Source organism: Myxocyprinus asiaticus, chromosome 6 (assembly GCF_019703515.2).
Source record: "Myxocyprinus asiaticus isolate MX2 ecotype Aquarium Trade chromosome 6, UBuf_Myxa_2, whole genome shotgun sequence".
In the NCBI taxonomy this organism is placed as follows: domain Eukaryota; kingdom Metazoa; phylum Chordata; class Actinopteri; order Cypriniformes; family Catostomidae; genus Myxocyprinus; species Myxocyprinus asiaticus.
Window position 1 is genome coordinate 19,434,852 of NC_059349.1, and position 22,188 is coordinate 19,457,039.

Sequence of the window (22,188 nt, forward strand, 5' to 3'; positions counted from 1 at the left end):
TATCAGTTATACATTTTAAACTGCTGCATGTTCCTGGCCAATATTATGACCTTATTATGACAAAATTATTAGATGTGAAGTCACAAGGCAAGTTATCTTCTTTAAAAGGTATTAGATGTACACTTGAAAGGCAAAAATCAATACATATAACTGAGGTCTAAGTGGTAGGCAGAGTAGTTTGAAACCAAATAAATGTAGTGAAAATTGAAGTCTAATTTGTTAGACTAGCATATTTTGGGTAATGTTTAAAATTCTTGTAAGAATGAAAATCAACATCAAGGATATGACGGAAATTATTGTTAAGAAAGTTAAAGAAGTAGTGTGGGCTGCATGTTACTCCAAGGCTGACGTATGTTGTGACAAATTGATTCATCACCTTTATACAGAGGAGTAGGTTTACACAAATGATTTACCGTCCTACGCAGATCTAAGTGAATATATGGCAGTCATGCGATCGTAGCCACACCTTCTAAATTACAGTCAAGGGCAACAGAAGCCATTCTCTAGACACTTCCGTTTTCTTAATTGGTCTTGTGTAATGTGTTACATACCTGCTACGGCATTCACTTTTGGCCTGCAGATAAATATCACTTTAGCACAATTTAGAAAAAATTTAATTACCAAAAGCATGTTTGATCTTCACATAATTTAAGCTGAACCTGAGCCATTTATTTCAGCATGAAAAAGGAATCTGTTTTGATGAATGCACCCAATGGTCACGCTAACTACAGCAGGAAAAAAGAAAGGCTTGGATGGCTTTTGTCTGTCTGTAACATGGAGTCACGAAGGCCACTGAGTCCAGAGTGACCCCACTGATCTGAACAGCATGCGAGGTGTGTGTGGTGGTGTCAGGTCAATTCTACTAGTTCCAGCAACCTCCAACATGATAACCTGCATGACTACCATCTTGTGTTCCAAAATACTTTTATTCCAACACAAAATACATACCGCTGCATTTCAAGTTTGCATATAATAGTATAAAAAGTTCACATAAATACTACTTTTAAATTAATATAATATGAATAATTTAAAGACCACAAAAGAACAATTAACTTGTGTAAAAAACAGTTCTCACAGGATACCATAAATGCATAGTTCTCATCTCAGTGGTTTAGAAGCAAGTCCCTTTAGAAGAGTTTTCCCAACATTAATACAACACAAGTAATGATATCTTAATGTACTATTCAATATGATGGCAAAGGTACAAGGAATGGTTATAAAATAAGGGCAGCAGATTTCCAAATATCCACTGATTTGTGTAATCCTGTAAATAACTGAAGTGCTTTATGCCACCCAACACACTGTCACAAGATACTCAGGTGCTCACTTTCATTCACAATTAGCTTCATATAACATCTTCACAATGTCCCACGAGCAAAGCCAAAAACAGCTGAATCATCTCAGATTGCAAAAGGGTGTTCCTTCTTCGGGTTAGTCCCAGTTTCAGGCAGTGGACTATCACTCCTTTTTATCTTTTTATTTAGATATTTTATATCCATGGATTTCAAAATAGGTTTAAGTGGTCTTCATCGTTCCGGAAGGTTAATAATGGGCACCCACTGATCCATACAGCGACTCTCTCTGCAGAAGTGCTTCACTTTTCCCAGAGCTGGGTTTTTCCATGTGGATGCATGGGGAACCTGTGAATGTCATAAAAAGAGATGGGATTAAAACATTGTGTTAGTTACAACATATCCTGCCAAGTAACCTTTTTTCTAGCGATAGACCAATATATCGTCCTTGCCGATTAATCTGCAGATATTTGACCATATTGAAATTCTATCGTTTTCTTCTGGCCAGTGAACATAAGTGGTCATTGCTCCTAATGTCAGTTCCAACATCTACATACAATTATCGCAATGGATAGTGCACATTTAGTGTTTTTATTGCAATTTGAGTAAATTTTGTTTAAAATACATGTTTAGGTATTTACAACTTATTTGCTTGTATTGAATTGTCTTATACATATCAGCACTATATTGGTATTGGCCATACACTAGTACTTTACCTAGACATTCCTCTACTCTCACCATTCTACTTCCAAAACCACAAATCTTGAGCATGAATCAAAGTAAAGTCAACTGGCAATGGATGAAACAATTCATATGGCCAATTGATTCTAGGAGTATGCAAATCTCTGGAGTATACTAAATCCTTTGACACAATATAAGAATGACACATGAGTGCAACTGCTCATTCTAATAGAAAAATATGAAATGCAAATCGTTATCCTGTAATTTAATAAGAGAAACTTCTATTTGCATATGAATAAGTGCAGAGCAGGATGTTGATGTGGACGCCTGACAGTGGCAGTTACACCTGGGCATGTCCTGATAAGTTACTAAAAGGAGAGGGTCACGTGGTGTAAGGTGGCCTATTGCTGCTTTTGCTTTCTATCTAGATTCCTTGCCACACATGGAGTACTTACAGTGACCAGAATACAGTGCAGGTCCATCTGCTCGCTCCCGTGCATACCCGCGCACCCGAGAATGTGCGCGAGGCGGCGCGTGTTGTTCACGCGCAGGATGTTGATATCGTTCTCGCAGCAGAAAGCTTGAATGAGAGTGAAGTGAATCTGAAGCGCCACATCCTTCACATCATCATCATCAGTGGCCAGGATGCACAACGCCACATTATCGGGATCCCTGAACAGAAGAATGGAGGGTTTAGTTAGTTTTACTGTGTTAAAAGCTTCACTTTAAGACTACCTGTTGCAATGAAACAGGACATTTGAAACCAAACAACTTACACGTTGAGTGACTTTGCAGCCTCGTAGACTCCGACTGTAATACATCCCTGAGGTAATGCAGAGCGCAGGACCTCCTCTACAGCTTTAGACACTGAATCCATCCTGTAAAATCACAGATCGGATAAATCAATTCTTTATTAAAGTCGAGAACATAGCAAGAGCTCGTGCAGCCGATTTTAAAGTGCTGCGCTTGTAAACTGCTTTTATTATTTGAGTATTAGCACGTTATACATACACACACACACACACACACACACACACACACACACACACACACACACATATATATATATATATATATATATATATATACATAAACTCTGTTGTTTAAGACTAATTTGCTGGAATTCATATAATAAAATATTTTACAACACTTTCAAAGCTCGCGTGAAGCGATTAGTCTCGTGAGCTGAGCTGACAGTTTACACGAGGTAACCTTCTATAATAAAGCTGTCTGTCAAGTCACATAACTATAATATAAATGCATTTTGACAAACATACCTTTCTATAGAGTAATCTCCGTTTAGTTCCTCAAAAGTCATTTTGCACGTAATATCCAGTACGAACTGTAGTTACTTTCCTATATAAAAAGTGTTCTCGTAGGTCTTCTTTCTCTGACTGTCACCGGGTAATTCTGGCGTTGTGCGGTGTTACATTAGATTTAATTTTCCGGGGAACAATTACTAGAGCCGTATCTGCATACTCATTCTTATTGGATACATGCAAATGAATAAAACCATAAATCATTGTGATTGGCTGTTAGTGATGCACTAACAAAAGTCGCACATTTTCATTGGTCCGTGTAAGTTTCTAGGCGTGGCCAATGTCCTGTCATTCACGTGGGCTGACGTAGTTTTGACCTTGTTGGAAAACTTTACACGGACAGGCCAGGACAGGGGCGTTTTTTAAACACCCGAGATGTTTTTTAAACTTGAGGAATGATTGATTGATGCGAGGCATGTTTCAAAATACATAATTTACATTTCCATAAATTTATGGATTTTCTGTTCTCATTCTGCATATTAAAAAAAGAGTTTTAGCACAGGTTAAAGTGCTGCTCAAGCATTATTACCAAATATATTTATTTTGATTTTTTCGCCCGCCTCGTTTTCTGCTGAAACAATTTTGATAATGTGGCTCAATGAGACCCTGCTCATCTGCTTTAATAGTTGGAGCTAGTGCGATCACCAACACAACAGTGACACCTTGAGGACAGGAAACGATTTTTTTCTTTGGTATAACGTTAACTTAACTTTTACCTTTGATATAGTTTACTTTTATATGCAATATAATTGATATACCTCTCACATTATTTAAAATACAGTTTTATCACAATATCACAAGTAAAAGACGCCCCTGTTATGTTTGTATTTGTACAGGACAAATATTACAATAAAGTGAAGTGTGTCATATGAACGGCAGCAGGGGTGTGTATGTGCGAGACGGACATATGGAGGTAAAGTGGGCATGTGGGGCATGTCTAAGAGATTCTGCTTTTGTTCAGCCGATCGCGCAGGATTAATGAGACTTTCTGAGGCGAGTGAGGCACTTTTTCTTCACAACAAATTCTATCAATGACGTGAAAAGTTATTTAAAAATATAAGTAATAATGACAAGGTAAAATTAAGCTTGCCCTACACTTAAAAAAAAGAAAGCTAGAAATGTTTCTTCACATTCGTTTGCCGTCTAGCTAACAGCAGTTCCATAATGCTATAAGTTACAATACACAATACACATCAAAAGAAAGTTAAGCTCTTTCCCTCTCTCATATTTACACGACTGAATCATCATATTTACTTAAAGGGATAGTTCACCCAAAAATAAAGCCATCCCAGATGTGTGACTTTCTTCTAATGAACACAAACAAATGTGTTTACAAGAATATTTCAGCTCTATTGGTCCTCACAATGCAAGTCAACAGGGTCCAAAACTTTGAAGCTCCAAAAATCAAATAAAGGCAGCATAAAAGAAATCCTCACGACTTCAGTGGTTTAATCCATGTCTTCAGAAGTGATATGATTAGTGTGGGTGAGAAACAGATCAATATTTAAGCAGAGCCCATCTGAAGGGGGAGTCTACAAGGTTAGCATAAAATAGCATAACACAATGGTCCCATAGACATTAGATGTCTATGGAGGAGATGATTCAGTGTGCTGAATAAACGGCTTTTGTCAGGAAACAGTTAATCACTTAATTAATTGACAGTCTGTCCACTAATCTTCAATGTGTTTTACATAAAACAATCTTTTTGGAATGAACTATGTGTGGAGTTTACTATGATACAGTTGCTGTTTTATAAGAAAAGACATAGACGATTTTGCGACAGGTAGATGTCAATTTATGGCTCTCCTCATTCATTTGTATGGGCCATATGGTATCCGCAAACTGTGACTTACTGTCTTAACATGCTAGTTGACCGTTATGCTCTCTCCTATGGTAAAAGCCCGGAGGTTGTTATCTGAGAATAGAAGATCTCTGATTTAAAGGTGCACTCCTAAAAAAAAAATGTTTAACTCCTAAACACATGAATTGTAATTTTGCAATATATATATGGGAAATCATGAGCACTCACATTAAAATGAAGACTCCAGTCATATCAGTAACCTTATAAAAGCTGTTTTATTCTACATGGAGAGGGTCCGCACATGGGGGGTGCTATGTTAAAATCACATGACCAGCCGAATACTAACTCACTTAATCTCAGTAACCGTCCTGTTATTGGACACTTTCACCCACTGATTAAAGTAATCATGGCTGAATGTGAATATTAAACGTCTACAATGGCATCTGAAGCTGAAAACTATTGATTTTAAATGATGCTGCATCCAGGCCACTAGGTGTCATTGTAAGTCCAAGATGACACAAAGACAAAAGTTACTGAGTGCACCTTTAAGTCCTTTAAATCTCCACTTTCACTTTCTTCTTCTTTAGTTTTTGATATCGCCACCTACTAGGCAGGGAGGAGAAATTGTAGTAAAACTGCACTTAAATATTGATCTGTTTCTCACCCACACTTATCATATCGCTTCTGAAGATATGGATTTAACCACTGGAGTTGTATGGGTTACTTTTATGAGGCCTTTATGTGCTTTTTGGAGCTTCAAAGTTCTGATCCAAATGCACTTGCATTGTATGGACCTACAGAGCTGAAATATTCTGCTAAAAATCTTTATTTGTGTTCTGCAGAAGAAAGGAAGTCATACACATCTGGGATGGCATGAGGGTGAGTAAATGATGAGAGAAGTTTTATTTTTGGGTGAACTATACTTTAAACTAATAAAATAAATCAGGGTAAACATGTCTCCGGACTAGCTGTGACTGTGGAAATATGCTGTTTCCGCATCTGCAGTGGTCCTAGTTTTATAAAATCTCTTGTAATTTTTCCAGACAAGCCAATATCAAACAAGTTCGGCATGTTACTGAGAACTTTAGAATGGCACCTGCAGTTTTACGACTTTACACCAGATGGCGACAAAGTTTTACCAAATGTTTTACCAGCAATAACGATTGCGCCGTGCTTAAAATCTGCCCTGAGCGGATGCTGGAATGAACAGACGGACCCCTGAAGGTCTAAAACACGCATATATGTCAGCAATGAATGTAATTCAGGTTGCCCAGCATGATTTATAAACACTGATGTTTTCAGACTTACCGAGATATCTCAAGACATTATTCCCTTTTTATTAGAAAGCAAGGGTTGAATCAAGAAATGAAATCCTCTGAGTCTGATGAAACAGGTCTCGTGTCTAAACGTTAAATATAGACTACCAATAATTAAACGTTCAGTCATAAATAAAACAGAAAACACTAAAAAATAAAAAAAGGGAACAATTAATTATTTACAACTAGGCATGGTGTCCAAGATTTTTTTGTTTCTATTTTATAAACAACCTAGAATGTGGAGGCAGTTAAAAAAAAAAAAAAGTACTACAATCTTATCACATCTGGTAAATTAAATCAAATGTTTTTGCAGCATTGCTGATGTGATTATTAATTATATTACTTACAGTAAGATATCTTATATTTTTCCACAAGAAAACTTATTTTGTCTTAATTTTTATTGTCATATTTCCTTTGCACAGCAGAGACGGAGAGAGAGAGAAAAAATGTGATCTTTCTGGAAGCCTCTGTAAAACATTCAACATTTAAGAAACAGATTTACAACACAGAAGCACAATGGTAGGTTAGACAACAAATAGAAATGAGAGACAATAAATACAGACTACCCTATATATAAAGTTGTGCTTCTTACAGATTGGCAGACTATAGTTTGTCTTGTTGCTTGAAGCTTCAGTTAAATCTTCAGTTAGTAAGATTCCAATTATTTTTTATTTGTTTTTATAGATTTCAATTTCAGTTTATTTTGACGATGCATTTGAATCAAAGCATGAATTCTGAACAAATGAAAGTTGATATTTCATTATATTTCATGATATTACATATTATTGTTTCTTCCTACTTTTTCTTTCTTTTTTCTCTTTCTTTCTTTCAGTAGTTTTGGTACACAACTTTTTTATTCTCGGTGGGGTTGGGGATCCACTGTATGTGTTTTTTTTAGCTGTATGTTGCATGTTAAAAATTACAAAAAAAGATCTGTATTTAAAATGTTAAATTTAATTGTAAGTTTAATAAGAGAAAAGACATTTCAGTATTGTTTTGTCAGTGTGGTCTTTCAATATAGTTACAGGCATTGCTTGACCTTTTTTACTGTCTTCTCAGTGGCAGCTCCCCTAAAATCTGTGATTATGTGATTTCTCTTCATTTTCTTCATGTTCAGTACTTCATGTATAGAAAACAGCAGCTGCTGTATCATGTTTTAGGGTCTTTTACTTTGAATCCTCCCCTTATCAGTCATTAATGAACTAAAAAAAAAAAGGGAAGTGTAATTTTTTTGTTTGTTAAAATACTCTTTCCTTTCCCAGCAAAACCCTAAAAAGGGCAAGCGTATAAATGTACCTCTGAAAATGTATTTATTGCTTTTGTTCAACACATTAGGGCCCATATACTACATTTCCATGTTCCCCCCCCCCAAATTATTGCTTTTATTTTCAAATTTAGAGCTTGAAGAAATTATGAAAATCACAGTGAAAAGAGAAGCGTTTGCCTCGAGGTCAGCTGCCTTCTAAAAAAATGCTGCATTTTTACTTTAAGACAAAGATTGTGAGTTGAAGCCAGACTTTATATACAAAGTTGCATGTTCTCAGTATTCACAGGGACCCCCTTTTTAATATTTTTCACAAAAATTTGACCGCCTCGCTCATTGCTTCTCTCCCCCAGAATACAAAAACCTTTTTATGGTTAATATAATAATAATAATATGCAGAGACTGTAAGTAAGCCATTCGAAGGCTGATTTCACCAAAAAGTGTAAAGACTGCGGCACTATCAAAACATTACTCTGTTTGTTTGGGCAGTATTACCTTTTTACCAATGCCAGTCATTTATTTTTTAAATTCTATTTAGTGAATTTAGTGGTGCAGAAATGACACACTTTACCTTTGGGTATTATTCTTCCCTCTTTTCAGTGGCAGACCCTGACATACGCCCCCCGTACACAGCTTTCAGATGCGCATAACACTTGCAAAATAAAATGCAACCAAATTCGCCCCCCATTACTGATATACATCTACTGGCAATTAGTTGCAATTTGAAAACAAAATAAAAAGTAATAATTGTAAGTTCATTTTAACTTCCTCTTAAAGCAAGAAGTACCTCTGGACCAACACATCTCATAACATGATATGGGGCTGATACTGAAATCCTAGAATCACTCCTTTATTGTATTACTGCATGGTTTGGATTTGCATATTTATACAGTATAACACTGATTACGATATTGTTTTCTTACCAGAAAGTTTCAGCTTATACAGCTAACATGGTGCATCAACTCATGTATACAGTCTAGAGTTAAGGGAATATTCCGGGATCTGTACAAGTTAAGGTCAATTGACAGCATTTGTGGCATAATGTTGATTACCACAAAAATTAAAAAGCAAGAATCTGGGTTACACTGAGGCACTTACAATGGAAGTGAATGGGGCCAACTTTTGGAGGGTTTAAAACCAGAAATGTGAAGCTTATAATTTACATTACACTTACATTAATTCTCATGTTAAAACTTATGTATTATCTGAGCTGTGAAATAGTTTAAATAGTCATTTTTACTGTCATTTTAGGGTTTGCTGACATCATAACAAGTTGCAGAACTGGATATAACTTTACACAAAAAGGTTAGTAAGCGATTTTATCACAACAAAATCATGCTAATATGCATATTATTGGCCCCATTGACTCCCATTGTAAGGGCCTCACTGTAACCCAGATATTTTCTTTTTTTTTTCTTCTTTTTTTTTTTTTTTAAAGAAAAGGAGGTGCAAGTCAAAATAAATGTTTGTGGTGATCAACATTATGCCACAAATGCTGTCGATTGAGCTTAACTTGTATTAAACCCGGAATATTCATAATTGTATTTTATGTTCTGTTGTTTCAGCATCATAATAAATAGGTACGTAGATTTCACGGAGCTACAGTAGAGTGAAGGTGGCGATGAATCCTTGTCAAGCTGAGTGAATGTAAAGGAGGTGACAGACGATACCACTGATTGAATCTGCAAAAACAACAAACCAACTGATGAGTATAATACAATGTGAGGCTGATAAATGTGGGCCAATGAATAAAACCATCTATGATGTGTCTTTGTAATAGACTGATTGCTCAACTAATTCACTGTGCTGCACTCTTTAATATAGAGACAGTCATATTTCCTCCTAGATTAGTTTAGACACCGGCTGACACACTGCTCTGCTCAAGGTATTTGGCCAGCATAATTCATTTATAATGCCACAATGCACCCATCTATCATTTTATTTCCTTTCCCCTGCCAGTTGTATCCCACTCCAATTCACTTCTAGGCTCCTGGCTCTTTATTGAGGGGGGTGGACCGGGCCAAGGTGTGCGTGCATGTGTGTGCTTGTTTTGGTAGCAGTGGTAGAGTTGTTGGACAAGGTTGGGAGGTCAGCACTGTTTTGCCTGCTGATGTATTAGCTGGCATATGCAAGCGATAAATTACCATTCGAAGGGAGTCAATTATCCATCCCTTGAAGAAACAGGGGCTTGGTGCTCCACTGGCCTCAGGGTCCTTTTTCCAATTGAGAGGACGATGTCTGGCAGTGTAGAGGAAGGGGAACTCATGGTGAAGAGCAGGAGGATGAAGATTAAATAGGGAAATTATGTGTGTCATTGTCCCCACTTCCTACTTTGTATATTTCTAAAATGTTCAGCTCCTGAAAATGCAAGAAGTTTCATTGGTATGTGTAAGATCTGGAACAATCATGTGTATCAGTACTACGGTCTCCTTAAACTGCTTAACACATCAGAAGCCGTTCCTTGTTTGACTACTGCACCTATTAGACTTAGAGATCAATCAGTATATCAGAACCAACACACGTGGGCTCAAGTCCCATGCCACAGAGCTTTGTCATTTTCCATAGCCATTGATTTCTTAGAGCTTTTTCCCTCTTTCTTTTTCTGAAAAAGAGAGGGTGGGGGATGTCCCGCAAGAGTGCGACACTACTTTGAACGCTTGCCAGAGCAAGTGGCCCCAGTGCTGACTGACATGGGTGACACTTAGGGAAATTAGGTCATTAGCTGGAATTACAGAGGGTTTTGATAGCTCAGTAATGGGTTTTAATGATAGAATTTAACATACAGCGCCACTAGGGACAGACAGCAAAAACAGGCAGACAGGTCATTTAATAAAGAGAGGGAGAGAGACCTCACTCTGTAGAGTGTGGCAGAGAATGGGGACTGTGTGTGAGTGTGTGAGTGTAAGGTGGGAGTCTAAAAATATAATATGCTTTTGCACAGAGCTCTGAATCAGAAATCTAAGGAAACATGAGTTTCTGAAGGTGGCAACTGGCATATTTCATTCATACTTCATCTTCAATTTTCCAAACAAAAAAATCTCTAAAGATATCCAAAAAGACTGTGGAATAATTTGGGCATGTGGTACTTTATGCAGAAGCATGTAGATTGTGAATATCACTCAAAAAACCTTTTTAACCTTGTACGACCCCGCGTGTACACATTCGTGGATATTGTATTTTGGCTTTGCTATACACAACGCATAATTTAAATTGATTTAAACTGACTGATCTCAGTTCAGAAGACTCTAGGCTGTCAGTAAATTATTAAACTTTCAACGCATGGAGTCATGTGACAAAATGACATGATGCTGATCAGAGTGGGGTATGTCTTTGGGAGAAACGCCTACAAAACAACATCTGGTAAGAAACCTAATTAAGTTTTTACAGTGAAACCTGTTTGAGTCGAAAGATTAGAGCCTCTAGTTTCATCCGATATGCCATTTTTAAAATATGAGCAGTTTATCACAAAACGCCACGCTGCTAAATACAATGCACACTAATGTGTACTCTAGCACATTTTTTTCCTTAGAAATCCTATATTTACTATATTATGTGTCATAATGAGAATCAATGGGTTCATCCAAAAGCTGGAAAACGTAGCTTTTAGAGGCTTTATATGGAGTTGGGATGAAAATAAAGTGCATTTCGAACTGTTCTTAGACAAGTGCAGACAGACAGCACACTGGAGGTTAAGTCATTCACTAAATAGGGAGCAAGGTAGCAAGGTATCATCCTATAGCTTTCTTATGCAGCTAAGTGCTTATGCAGTTTAAGTTTTCACTCCTAAAATTCGACCAAAAGTTCAGTTTCAGGCTGTAGATAATTTTTGGACCACTCAACATGTTTGGCAGATATGAGACAATGGTAATCAGTACATAGATTCAGAATTTATTATGTATAATTTTATTTTAACATGGTTGGCAGTGGGGGCCTGGATAGTTCAGCGAGTATTGACGCTGTCTACCACCCCTGGAGTCACGATGTATGTCCACATATGTGGACATACATTTTTAGGACAAAAAAAAAAAAAAAGGAAAACTAGTTACAAATCAAAAAGGGAAATGGAAAATGCACACAGCAGTCACGCACGGGTCTCAGGAGGTTAAGATTTACGAATTTCAATTTCATAAAAAAATTCCTTCAATCTGAACTGAGTAATTTTAAACAAAAAACAAACAAACAAAAAAACTAAATATTTTAAGTTTTCTTAATTTAATTTGGTTAAAAATTACACAAATATTTACAATTTTTTATGAAATTGAAATGTGTTAATCTTGAAAATAGGCTTAAATATTTTTTTTGAGTGTATGCTCCATATGGATATGCATATGACTTGTTAAAATATTTTAAGAGCATTAGACTAGTGATTCAGTTTCCTTGTTCCTTAAAACAATGCCACATTTAAATGTGATTTCAGTGGTATCACATTTTCACATCTGTGGAATATGCAAAGAACCCACAATGCCAAATGTATTTTCAGTCTTAAAAACTTGAGATTTAATCAGGAAATTTCAATATTCTTAAAAACAAAAGACTTCCCCACAATACTTGACCAGGATTTGGAAAGTTCAACCTAAAAATAGCTGCCACATGGAACAACAACAACAAAAAATCTGAGATAAAAAAAAAAAAAAAAAAATAGATTTCAATGCACTTTCAGAATTCAAAGCTTCCTCACTAGTCCAAAAAGATCATGTATATAAACTATTCTGTAAAAAAAAAAAAAAAAAAAAAAAAGGCTCGTTGTGAACTTCTGCAGCTTAAATTCATAAACACATGACCACCCACATTTAAACATCAGAAATTTTCAGAAATTTCAGGCCCATTCAGTCCCATTGGAGTAACAGGAGGAAGTAGGATAGAAACTATTCCTAAATGCCAGAAGAACTAACAATAAGAGTAATATGTGGTAAAGTCCGCCAAACCTTTTGTTGTTCTGCATATCCCAACATTAGGAAGCAATGCCTGAAGTTTATTGTTAACAGGGTCCTTGATAATGTCAGTCCCATCATAGCATGTTGTGCAGCACATTTCAGCATGGATTGTCACAATGTAATGCAGGCTTTGCCAAACAGATATTATTAAAGGATGTGGCAGGTAAGCTCAGTGCAGTTTTTATGAGGCGGTATTACTGTCAGTCTTCGGATATTATTATGTGTTAAACCACAATATGTTTTATTATTCTTATAAATATATTATTTTAGTTACATTATACTAAATATTGATATTTTAGATCTCTAACCCAACCCCATCCCTAAACTTAACTACTTTTCATCAATATAAAATATCTAATGGGCAGATCAATTTACAGTCACAATAATTTTAGTTACTAGATATTTTTGAGCACCTAACCCAACGCCATGTCTAAACCAAAACCCCTTAACATAACAAGCAGATAAAAGTATAGTTACAATAATTTATATATATATATATATATATATATATATATATATATATATAATAAATTAAAAAAAAGAGAAAAAGCACTGTAAACATTTTCTAAACCATACAAAGGTTTTTATGAGAAACAGAGTGAAACTTAAAGGTGTTGTAAGTGATTTTTTCATGGAAAGGAATGCAAAATATGTTCCTACTCCCTGAAAGATATTACTGAAATAAGTCTCGTGAGATATCTCATGAGACAGAACTAGACTGTAATCAGCAGACAAAAATGTGTCCGCATGCCGCGGTCTCTGACACTTTCGACCTGGCAATCATTTTGTGCATTCTCATAGTGTTGTAGTTTCAGCAAATTATTGAGGCTTACTGCCATTTTTATGCAATGTTGTTCTTCACAATTGTCAGTTGAGGGCACTATTTTGCTGCTGTTGTTTTAACAACAGTTTCTGCATGATGTAGGCCTCAATAAAGCTCATTTGGTATCTTTGGAATGCAGGGTTTTGGAAAGAGGGGGCATGGCTAATCCAGCGGCTCAGTCTCATGGAATTAGAACGGCTAAAATTGCTTACAGCACCTTTAAGGTTTTAATCGCTGAAAATGTCCCCCTCCATGAAGGCAGTCACATCTTATTCAAAAGATACATTCAAACTTCAGCAAGTGGTCACAAGACACAGAGAGCCAATGGCATTTAACATCACTGACGTCAAATCTGTGTCATAACACTTTTTGAGGGGATCATTTTTTAATGTTAAAAAGAGTGCAGGCTTTGTTATGGCAGACATGGAAAATTATCACTGAATAAAGAATAAAGTATTTGGGTCTGTTCTTCACACAAAACCAGTAAGCACCGGTATGTTGCACAGGTCACTTCAGCCGAGCAGAACGTGTACAGAAAGCAACGGATTAAACATTAACCATTGTGAACTAATAAATATTGCTGATTAAACATAAATAACTGAAAATGTATGTTAATTTTGAGTTTAAATTAAATTAAATACCCCAATATCAATTAATGATGATAAAATTCCAATTCCGATTCAGTCTATGGATGCTTAAGGTTTCTCATAGAAAGCAATGCACTTTCTATTTGAAAGACTCGCAGACTTGGTAAAGTTGACATGACATATATTTGATGAAATGATATTGAACCACAGAATATATATTTTCTCTTTTGGCATATGCCCTGTCTGGGCGGTCCGATGAGATTGCTACTCCAACTGTCAGATCCTGCCAGAGATATGAGGCAGGGGGTGAGGAGCCTACCCCCGTGCAGGACGGGACTCGACTGGTGGCGGTGGGGAGGTGGAGTTTGCCGTGTTGGCAAACTGAAACAGCAAAGCAGGCTTTTAAAGCAATGGCTGATGTGTTATTGGCTAGGAGCTTACTAGATAATGGTGTGATGATGTACAGCTGCGAGTCTCCTGCTAGAACTACGCTTACGCTTACATTACCGGCTGTGTCACCAGGCTTGGGGAGTAACAGAATACTTGTAACGGCGTTATGTAATCAGGATACAAAAACCCATTACAGTTACATAAAAAGCCAATGTATTCAGATTACAGTTACATTTGGTAAAAATTGGGATTACCAGCAGGATTACAATTTTTAATTTATAAAAAAAAAAAAAAAAGAAAAAAAAAAGATCCTCCTGACACATGATATGAAATGATAAAGACCACTGCTTGCTTTAGTACAGAATGCAGATATGATCAGATGCGTGCTCGAGATCTCTTCTGGTTCTCTCTCGTGACTTACATGAATCTAGTGCCACTTACTGTCGCATGCGCAAATAACACCTGTCTCACATCAACACTGTGCTCTCGGGGCAAACAAGGTCAAACCATTAAAAGTGCTGTTTCATCGCAATGGCCACTGGAGAAATATGATTATTTTTGTGGAACTTCCGACATTCTTGTCTCGTCAATGGAGAAAAGGGAAACAACATTACAGTTCAGTGCAATTTACCTTACAGCTGTGAAGATGCAGTGATTTTCCAAGGACCTGACATATAATTTAAAGAAGCATTTAAAAGTGACCCACACGAAAATCACATTAGCTAGGATAGCTAAAATTATTCATAAGTGTTCCCTAATTTCGCTGTCCGACCGTCTGTCGATTGTTTTTGCGGAAGCAGGAATAGAAGCGGAGAAATGACCACTCAAATGGCGAACGGCCCGTATTCCGGTTCATGGGATGCCTACTGTCGAAACTTTAGTGTGAATTCTCATTTCCATCTTAACTTCAGTTGAAACTCTAAAATTGTTCTCTGAAATGCTTACATGTTGTAATGACAACAGTAACTGGGACTATATATCTTTTTTTTTTCTTTGTTAAAAAAATCCAGATTGTACACATGAATACCAAATTAATTGAAAATGTTACTAAGTTCCTATAGGGGAAAAGTGCAATGGATAATTTATCTGATTTGGTAACTTTTTATAAATGTATTTTTAAGAACAGTTCAAAAGTATGGGTGAGGGAGAAATACTGGCAAATGTAACATTTTAAAACTCATAGAAAGTAGGAATAAGTAAATCAAGACACTGAAAAGGTTTTAATCTATTTTGATCTATTCTTTAAAACAAGATTTTTTTTTACATTTTTTTTTTTTTTTTATTAAAATCCTCCTTAAATGTAAACATAGAATCACCCATAAACGTTAGCTGGTGATGTTTGACTGTGGATCGTGAGCAAGCAGAGGACAGACACTGGAGGCACTGCATTAATAATAATAATAATGATGATGATGATGAAGATAGCCGGTGATCTACCTATTGCAGTCGGAAGTGAATGAAAGGTCAGTGCCAACTAGTCTACATGCTAACTGCAATACATGGCAGAATTTAACATGGTAGTATTTTTGAATCTGAGGTATATCCTGTCAGATTTTGTTTAATGTTAACCAAGACATAATTCAGTGCATCGGTTCTAACTGTATTTGCTTGATGAGAAAATCAACCATTTTCTGTAACAGACTGACTCACCTGATTTGGTTAAAAATGCCGTTGTTCTACATTTTAACATGTTCTGTTTTCCTAATAAGGAGGCAGTGCCCCTGACTTTCATGTTTTTTTCTTATATATAATAATAGCTAGCTACATTACTTAAACACGGTTTGTTTGCATTCAGAAGGCATGATTAAAAATCTTCGAGAACATATTGCTTTTCTCTTGACTTTATTCACATATGCGATCTTGAGGCAATCAAAATGTAATTAAAGGTAATCTGATTACATTATTTTCTTATTGAGGTAACTGGATTAAGTTACTGATTATTTTTTTAATAAGTAATCAGTATTTGTAACGGATTACATTTAAAAAGTAACCCTCCCAACCCTGTGTGTCGCAATACAGATGTAGAGGGTGCTTTTGGCGTCTACATGGTGACACGCAGAACCCTTGCACAAGCATCAGTATTTGATTCCTTGGGAATGAAAACACGTTGACAGTATTTGGCCTGACAGCAAACCCGAAGTTTGTGTGAGCCCAGCAAAACGTTGTTGCTCATGTCATATGTGAAGAGAGCAGAAAAATATGTCTCACCCTCAATTCTAAGGATCAGAGAAAGAAAGGAAAGCATTCATGATAGACTAAATGACTGTTTTGGCATAAAAGACCTTGACTAACATAATAAGTTGACCTCAGGGTGGAAAAAAGCACAGAAAAACAAGGTACATTAAGACCTCTAACTCCAGCTTTTAAACACTTCAGTTTTTAAAAGACAGTTCAATTTTTATCAGTTCAATCTTCTTTTTCTGACATTTCCTGTAAAAATCCCATTAACAATGATAGTTGTGTGTACACCAAAATAGGCATAATATTCCATGTGCATGGTTTGCCTAATTCTCAGAGCAGCAGTAAGAGAGGAGACAGCTGGACTCAGAGCAGATCCAGTCGCTAAGCTTTGGAGAACATTGGATGTAATGGTTTGTTGAGCTGCTGAGGCCTGTAGCAGCCATATTTCAGAAAGTATCGATCAGACTCTGCCAATCGCCCCCAGCCCTCCCTCCCCTCTGTCCTTGATCCTGTAAAGTAATAACTGAACTCGTGTCAGGGAGGTAATTATCATTGATCTGCTGGAAAAGGTGACAAATTTCGCTGTCGCTCCAGTGCATGATTCATGCTTGAGCATTGGACTAACAGTGAGTGTGCCTCGACTAAATAGCCTCCTCCAGCTAATATACGCTGTGTAACCTTTATCTAGCACACGAAAAGAGAGATCTGATCTTCTGACTGGGCCCTAAATTACAGACAGCTGTGAACAGTTCTTTTATAAGCTGTCTGTGTACGCTTAAATGATTAACATCAAATCACCTTTATGGCTTGTGAGTAACTTCTCTCTCCCTGATCATTGATCTTCCTGGGTTTTCTAGCTTCTTCATGACTGAAACTTGTGATAGATGCCTGTAAATTATCATAGGATGGCTCAGATGACAGTTTAGAAATGCAAGTGACTAACTTTTTATCTTTGATATCTCAAGAACAAGAATAATTGGCAGCCTCTCTTCGGCAAAGTCTGCTATAGAGTTCTCATCCTACTTAGCTAGTGGTCCCCACTGGCAAGAATGGAGCGGAAAGCAGCCGGCATGTCAGGTCATAACAAATGAGTTGGACAGGGCAAGAGGCAGGAAGATTGCCACATTCATCATAAGACAAATGGATGGCATCAGGGACTTGTAACGCTTACTGCCAGAACTCAGGTTGGAGAGGCTGGAGAGACAAACTAAACCTCAGATTCTTTTTAAATGCCTTTTTGATTAAAAGATATTCTGTGCCAGGTTGTGGAAATAAAAGTTTATTATAATATTTTTCAGAACAAATATTCAGTTAATTTTAAAGTTTTCAGCTGAAATTGAATGATAGACATTAAAGGGAAATGAGTAAAAGTTTGATTAACTGAATATGTCGGAAGGGAGGGCTTGATATCTCCAATGACCTTATGATAACTACGTAACAATTAGATACATCACAATACATAACTGAATCGGGGTTGTTGCCGCTTCGAACTCCACATGAAAAGCGATTGAAAACAAAGACTCGTTCTGCATTTTCGTGATAGTTAAGGCTAGATGTGCTTCTGTTGTAATGAAATTGCACCTTATACAGGCTTCAAAGTACTTGATTTCTACCACAAGTTCCATCTAGGCTGGTTTCCTACAACAAACAACGTTAAGTGGATCTTTGCCCATTTTTTGATTACTGACACGGCTGTTGTGTGTGTTTTGTGGTGTGTGCGTTAGTATAATGACTCCGGGCGGACATATCACAAAGGTTCTGCCCTTTTCCAACCATTGTTTATGCTGGTTTATGCTCTATTAATGGTAAATGCGTTAATTGTGATTATGAAAAATGTACACATTAAACTTTTTAAATAAATCGCATGCGTTAATGCATTAACTTTGAAAGCTCTCTTTTGAACATATTCACAGTTTTTGCCCTGGAAAAAAGATACAGGTCATTGAACACACGTTAACCTTCTGTGACAACTTGCCCCAGTAGCGGGGCATGTTGTCACACGATATGGGGTAGGTTGTCACAATGGAACCTGCCATTAAACATGTTCCCATGTCACCCCCCATCACAACCATGCAAACAAGATCTACTCCTCACCTAAAATTTATGCCAGCATTAAACAGCCTATTATATGCTTTTCAGCTAAATTCAAAAAGTGAAACAATTGATTGATGATTTATTAAACAACAAAATTGGTACAGGTAATGTAAAAAATATCAAAACATTGTTTTGGCCAACAAAAATTAAAAAATAAAGAAAGAAAGACATTAGTTCCAAAAATGTATAAAAGATGAAAAACTAGAATAACAGGGTATGAAAAGTGATCATACCTCTGTATTTAATATTTTGTAGAGCTACCTTTTGCTTTATTTGTTACAGAACTATTTTCTACACTGAAACTCATAAACATGTTAATAATGCAGATAGTGGTGATGACATACATTTTTATATAGCTTTAAATACTAATTCTTAATTTCTTTGAATAAATTATGGTAGTTAAAACATAACGAACTCAAAAGCCTGTAGACCATGCAAAAAATCTTCCTAGTCACTGTCAAAAGCATCTGTCAGCAAAACACAATTCAATACCATACACCCCCCCCCACACACACACACACACACACACACTTTGTGTGACTTTCCCATACATTCTTTTTAATGGACTGCCCCCCCCCCAATCCCCTCCCCCACCCCGTCAGTAAGTTTTGATAGATGAGTGATTGCCGAGCTGTGCAGGAAGATTTATTAGTGTTTATCCAGTGCTCGGTGGTCACCTGCGGTTTAGAGACCTGGGCCCAGAACACCATGAACAGGGAGGGTGTGTGTGTACATGTGTGTGTCACCATGCTTATTTGTATATCTATTGTACATGATTATTTGTGCATGTGTGTGTGTACCTCTTTTGAGTGTGTGCGTGTCAATGGGTGGCTGTGTAAGAGTAACATAGGGTATGTATTTCACTTTCCTTAAATTTTTTCCCAATACTGGCACACTGAAAAACAAACTTGAGAAAAAAAATTAATAGAGGTGACTTGTCATGTTAGGACCTGCTCATATGACCGACCATCCACAAATCTTACCAAATAACCCCCATAACCTGTGATTATGTGTTAAGTGGGGTTAGATTTGGCTGGGTGCTGTAATTGTTAGGTTTGATATTAGTTTGACACCAAGGTACGGTTCTGTACGGTTCTGTGGCCTTACATGCATTGGAAGAAGAAGTTAATCGGGACTGTAAGTCAAGGACTGTGACTTCATTCTTATGTGCACTTTGCAAAATGCTCTGGGTGATCCATTCCATGGATTTATTCCATGAGTGTTTGTGGTTTTTAGAAATCTGGGTTAAATAGAAGTTAAGCTCTATTGACAGCATCTGCAGTATGCTGTCAATTACCACAGCAAAATATTTCGACTTTTACCTCAGTTTGTAAAATCAAACAAACGATGTCAACGAATTTTGACAGTAATGCACTTACTGTGGAAGTCTATGGGGCAACCATAAACTTCCATTGAAAAGTGCATTTCTTATCTTGTATTTAACCTAGAACATTCCCTTAAGCAATGTCAGGTATTTAGGCTGTATTATGTGTTTTAAAACATGCTGTTTCTTCTCTGCTTTAAATCAGAACAGGCAATAGGAGTTGGTTGTGGAGTGTTTAAGAGGGATAGTTTAAGTAAAAATGATGGAAAAAGATACAATGAAAGTGAATGGTGACTGAGGCTGTCATTCTGCCTAACATCTCCTTCTGTGCTACCTTGAAGAAAGAAAGTAATTTTGGTTTGGAACAGGTTTGGAACAAGGTTGAGTAAATGTTAATTGTTGAGTAAACTTCCCTTTATGTGGAGGTTTGCTATTGAACCCTTTAAGCTCGGATTGGCCCTAGGGGAGGGGAAAAAAATAATTATTAAAATATTAATAACTACAGTCTTGACCAACACAAAACACAGTAGGTACCATTTTGATGCCTAGAAGCTGTACTTTACAATGCATGCAGGCATTATGACCAAAACTGAACAAGTGCTTTGAAATTTGCAGACAAATTAGATGTGTTCCGTTTTGATAATTTATTATAAATTTTGCACTGTACATATTATTGTAATCGGTTAAAATATTAAACTCATCAAATAGCCATGTGTCATATGTTGTTGGAAAGATCTCAAAGAACAGAATACAACCCACAGACTCACAGACAAAAATAAAGCAAGTAATAGCTAAGTATATGTCTTTGACATACATGTTTCATGTGAACAGGTGTTGCTCATATGCCTCGTTTTCGCTTATAACTTCACGGAACATAAAAAGAACATAAAATATCACATATCATTACTTAGAGGGGGTGATTATCTTTAAAACGAGCCCACAACTAAAGAAATTGGATGGACAGATCATTAGATAACCCACACAAATCACAATGTGCACACAGCATCTGGCTATCTGGCCACAAACACGTTATCTTTCCTGGATCAGATGACATTATTGGAAATTCTGTGGCTTCATGGAACGCTAAACCAATCGGATTGGGTTCAGATTGCTCCAACCAGTGTCCTCACTATTTGGTGCAGGGAGTCATGCGATCAATCACTCTAATTAGATAAGGCCACCAGGAGAATGCGCCAAGCATATGACGCAAAGTCAATGACAACTCAAATGGCACAGAATGAAACTCATTCTGTGAACTCTCATTATTAAAATCATGTCTGCATGCTATGTAAATCTTTAAGGCCCCGATATACTTCTGTAGAAGTTCTCATTTGTTCTTCTTTCAGGGGTAAAAAGAAGTTCTGAACAGCCGAGCACATTTATGATTTCCGAACATTCAGACACCAGCCACACCACTGTGGGAGGCGTTTAGAGGAGCATTTGAATCTGAGGACACTCAGTAAAGCCTTAAATAATGTGACTTTAAAATGTGTTATCAATGACTTTATGCCTCATTCTATGAGTAGAATTAACATAAGGTCAGTAAAAGAAGTTGTTTTAACCACGCAATAACGATTTCAAGTAATATACTGTATATGCAGTAGAAAATGTTTAATTATGTCTTGTTTACATTATTAATTCATGATGCTAATGCACTAACATGCTAAATGCAGCCATAATATGCACTGATTACACTCTGTTATTGTAAATAATGATGACACTGATACTACTGCAAAGATGAGCTTATAAAAGTGTTAGTGTACAGAATAAAGACAAAAGAATGATGATAGGAATATCTTACTTTGGGCAGATGTGTGAATGGCTTTCGCTGCAGATGGCACATGAGGAAGCAGCATATAAAACAAAAGAGTGAATGGGAACTTGAGAGTATTTGAGTAGATTTGATTCCTTTTGAAGACTATTAAAACAAAACAAAAATAGCATGACATGGTCTTGGAAAATGTCACTACGCAAAAAATTGTGCAGATGTAGGTAAATTTGCACCTACATAATAACTCTACATGCCGGTGTGTTCACATTGACTGATTTTGTCTGACTACACAACATAAACAAAATCAGCTGTTGGCTTCAAGGTAGGTGGAGCTCTAGGTCACACCTACCGATGACGTCGATCAATTGCAGTAAAAAGGTGTTTAGAAGCCGGAACCACTGTAATGAACGC

The 22,188-nt window shown here is 36.7% G+C and overlaps 1 protein-coding gene across 1 annotated transcript; it reads right to left on the reverse strand.

Moving 5' to 3' along the window:
* Nucleotides 1-907: 907 nt before the first annotated feature.
* LOC127442448 (growth arrest and DNA damage-inducible protein GADD45 alpha-like) lies at nucleotides 908-3,391 on the reverse strand. The gene is made up of 4 exons (XM_051700500.1): nucleotides 3,251-3,391; nucleotides 2,750-2,851; nucleotides 2,429-2,645; nucleotides 908-1,640 (listed from the first exon to the last, which is right to left on the reverse strand). The coding sequence occupies exons 1-4, from the start codon at nucleotides 3,289-3,291 to the stop codon at nucleotides 1,527-1,529; spliced, it is 474 nt and encodes a 157-aa protein (XP_051556460.1). The 5' UTR covers nucleotides 3,292-3,391; the 3' UTR covers nucleotides 908-1,526.
* Nucleotides 3,392-22,188: the final 18,797 nt, after the last annotated feature.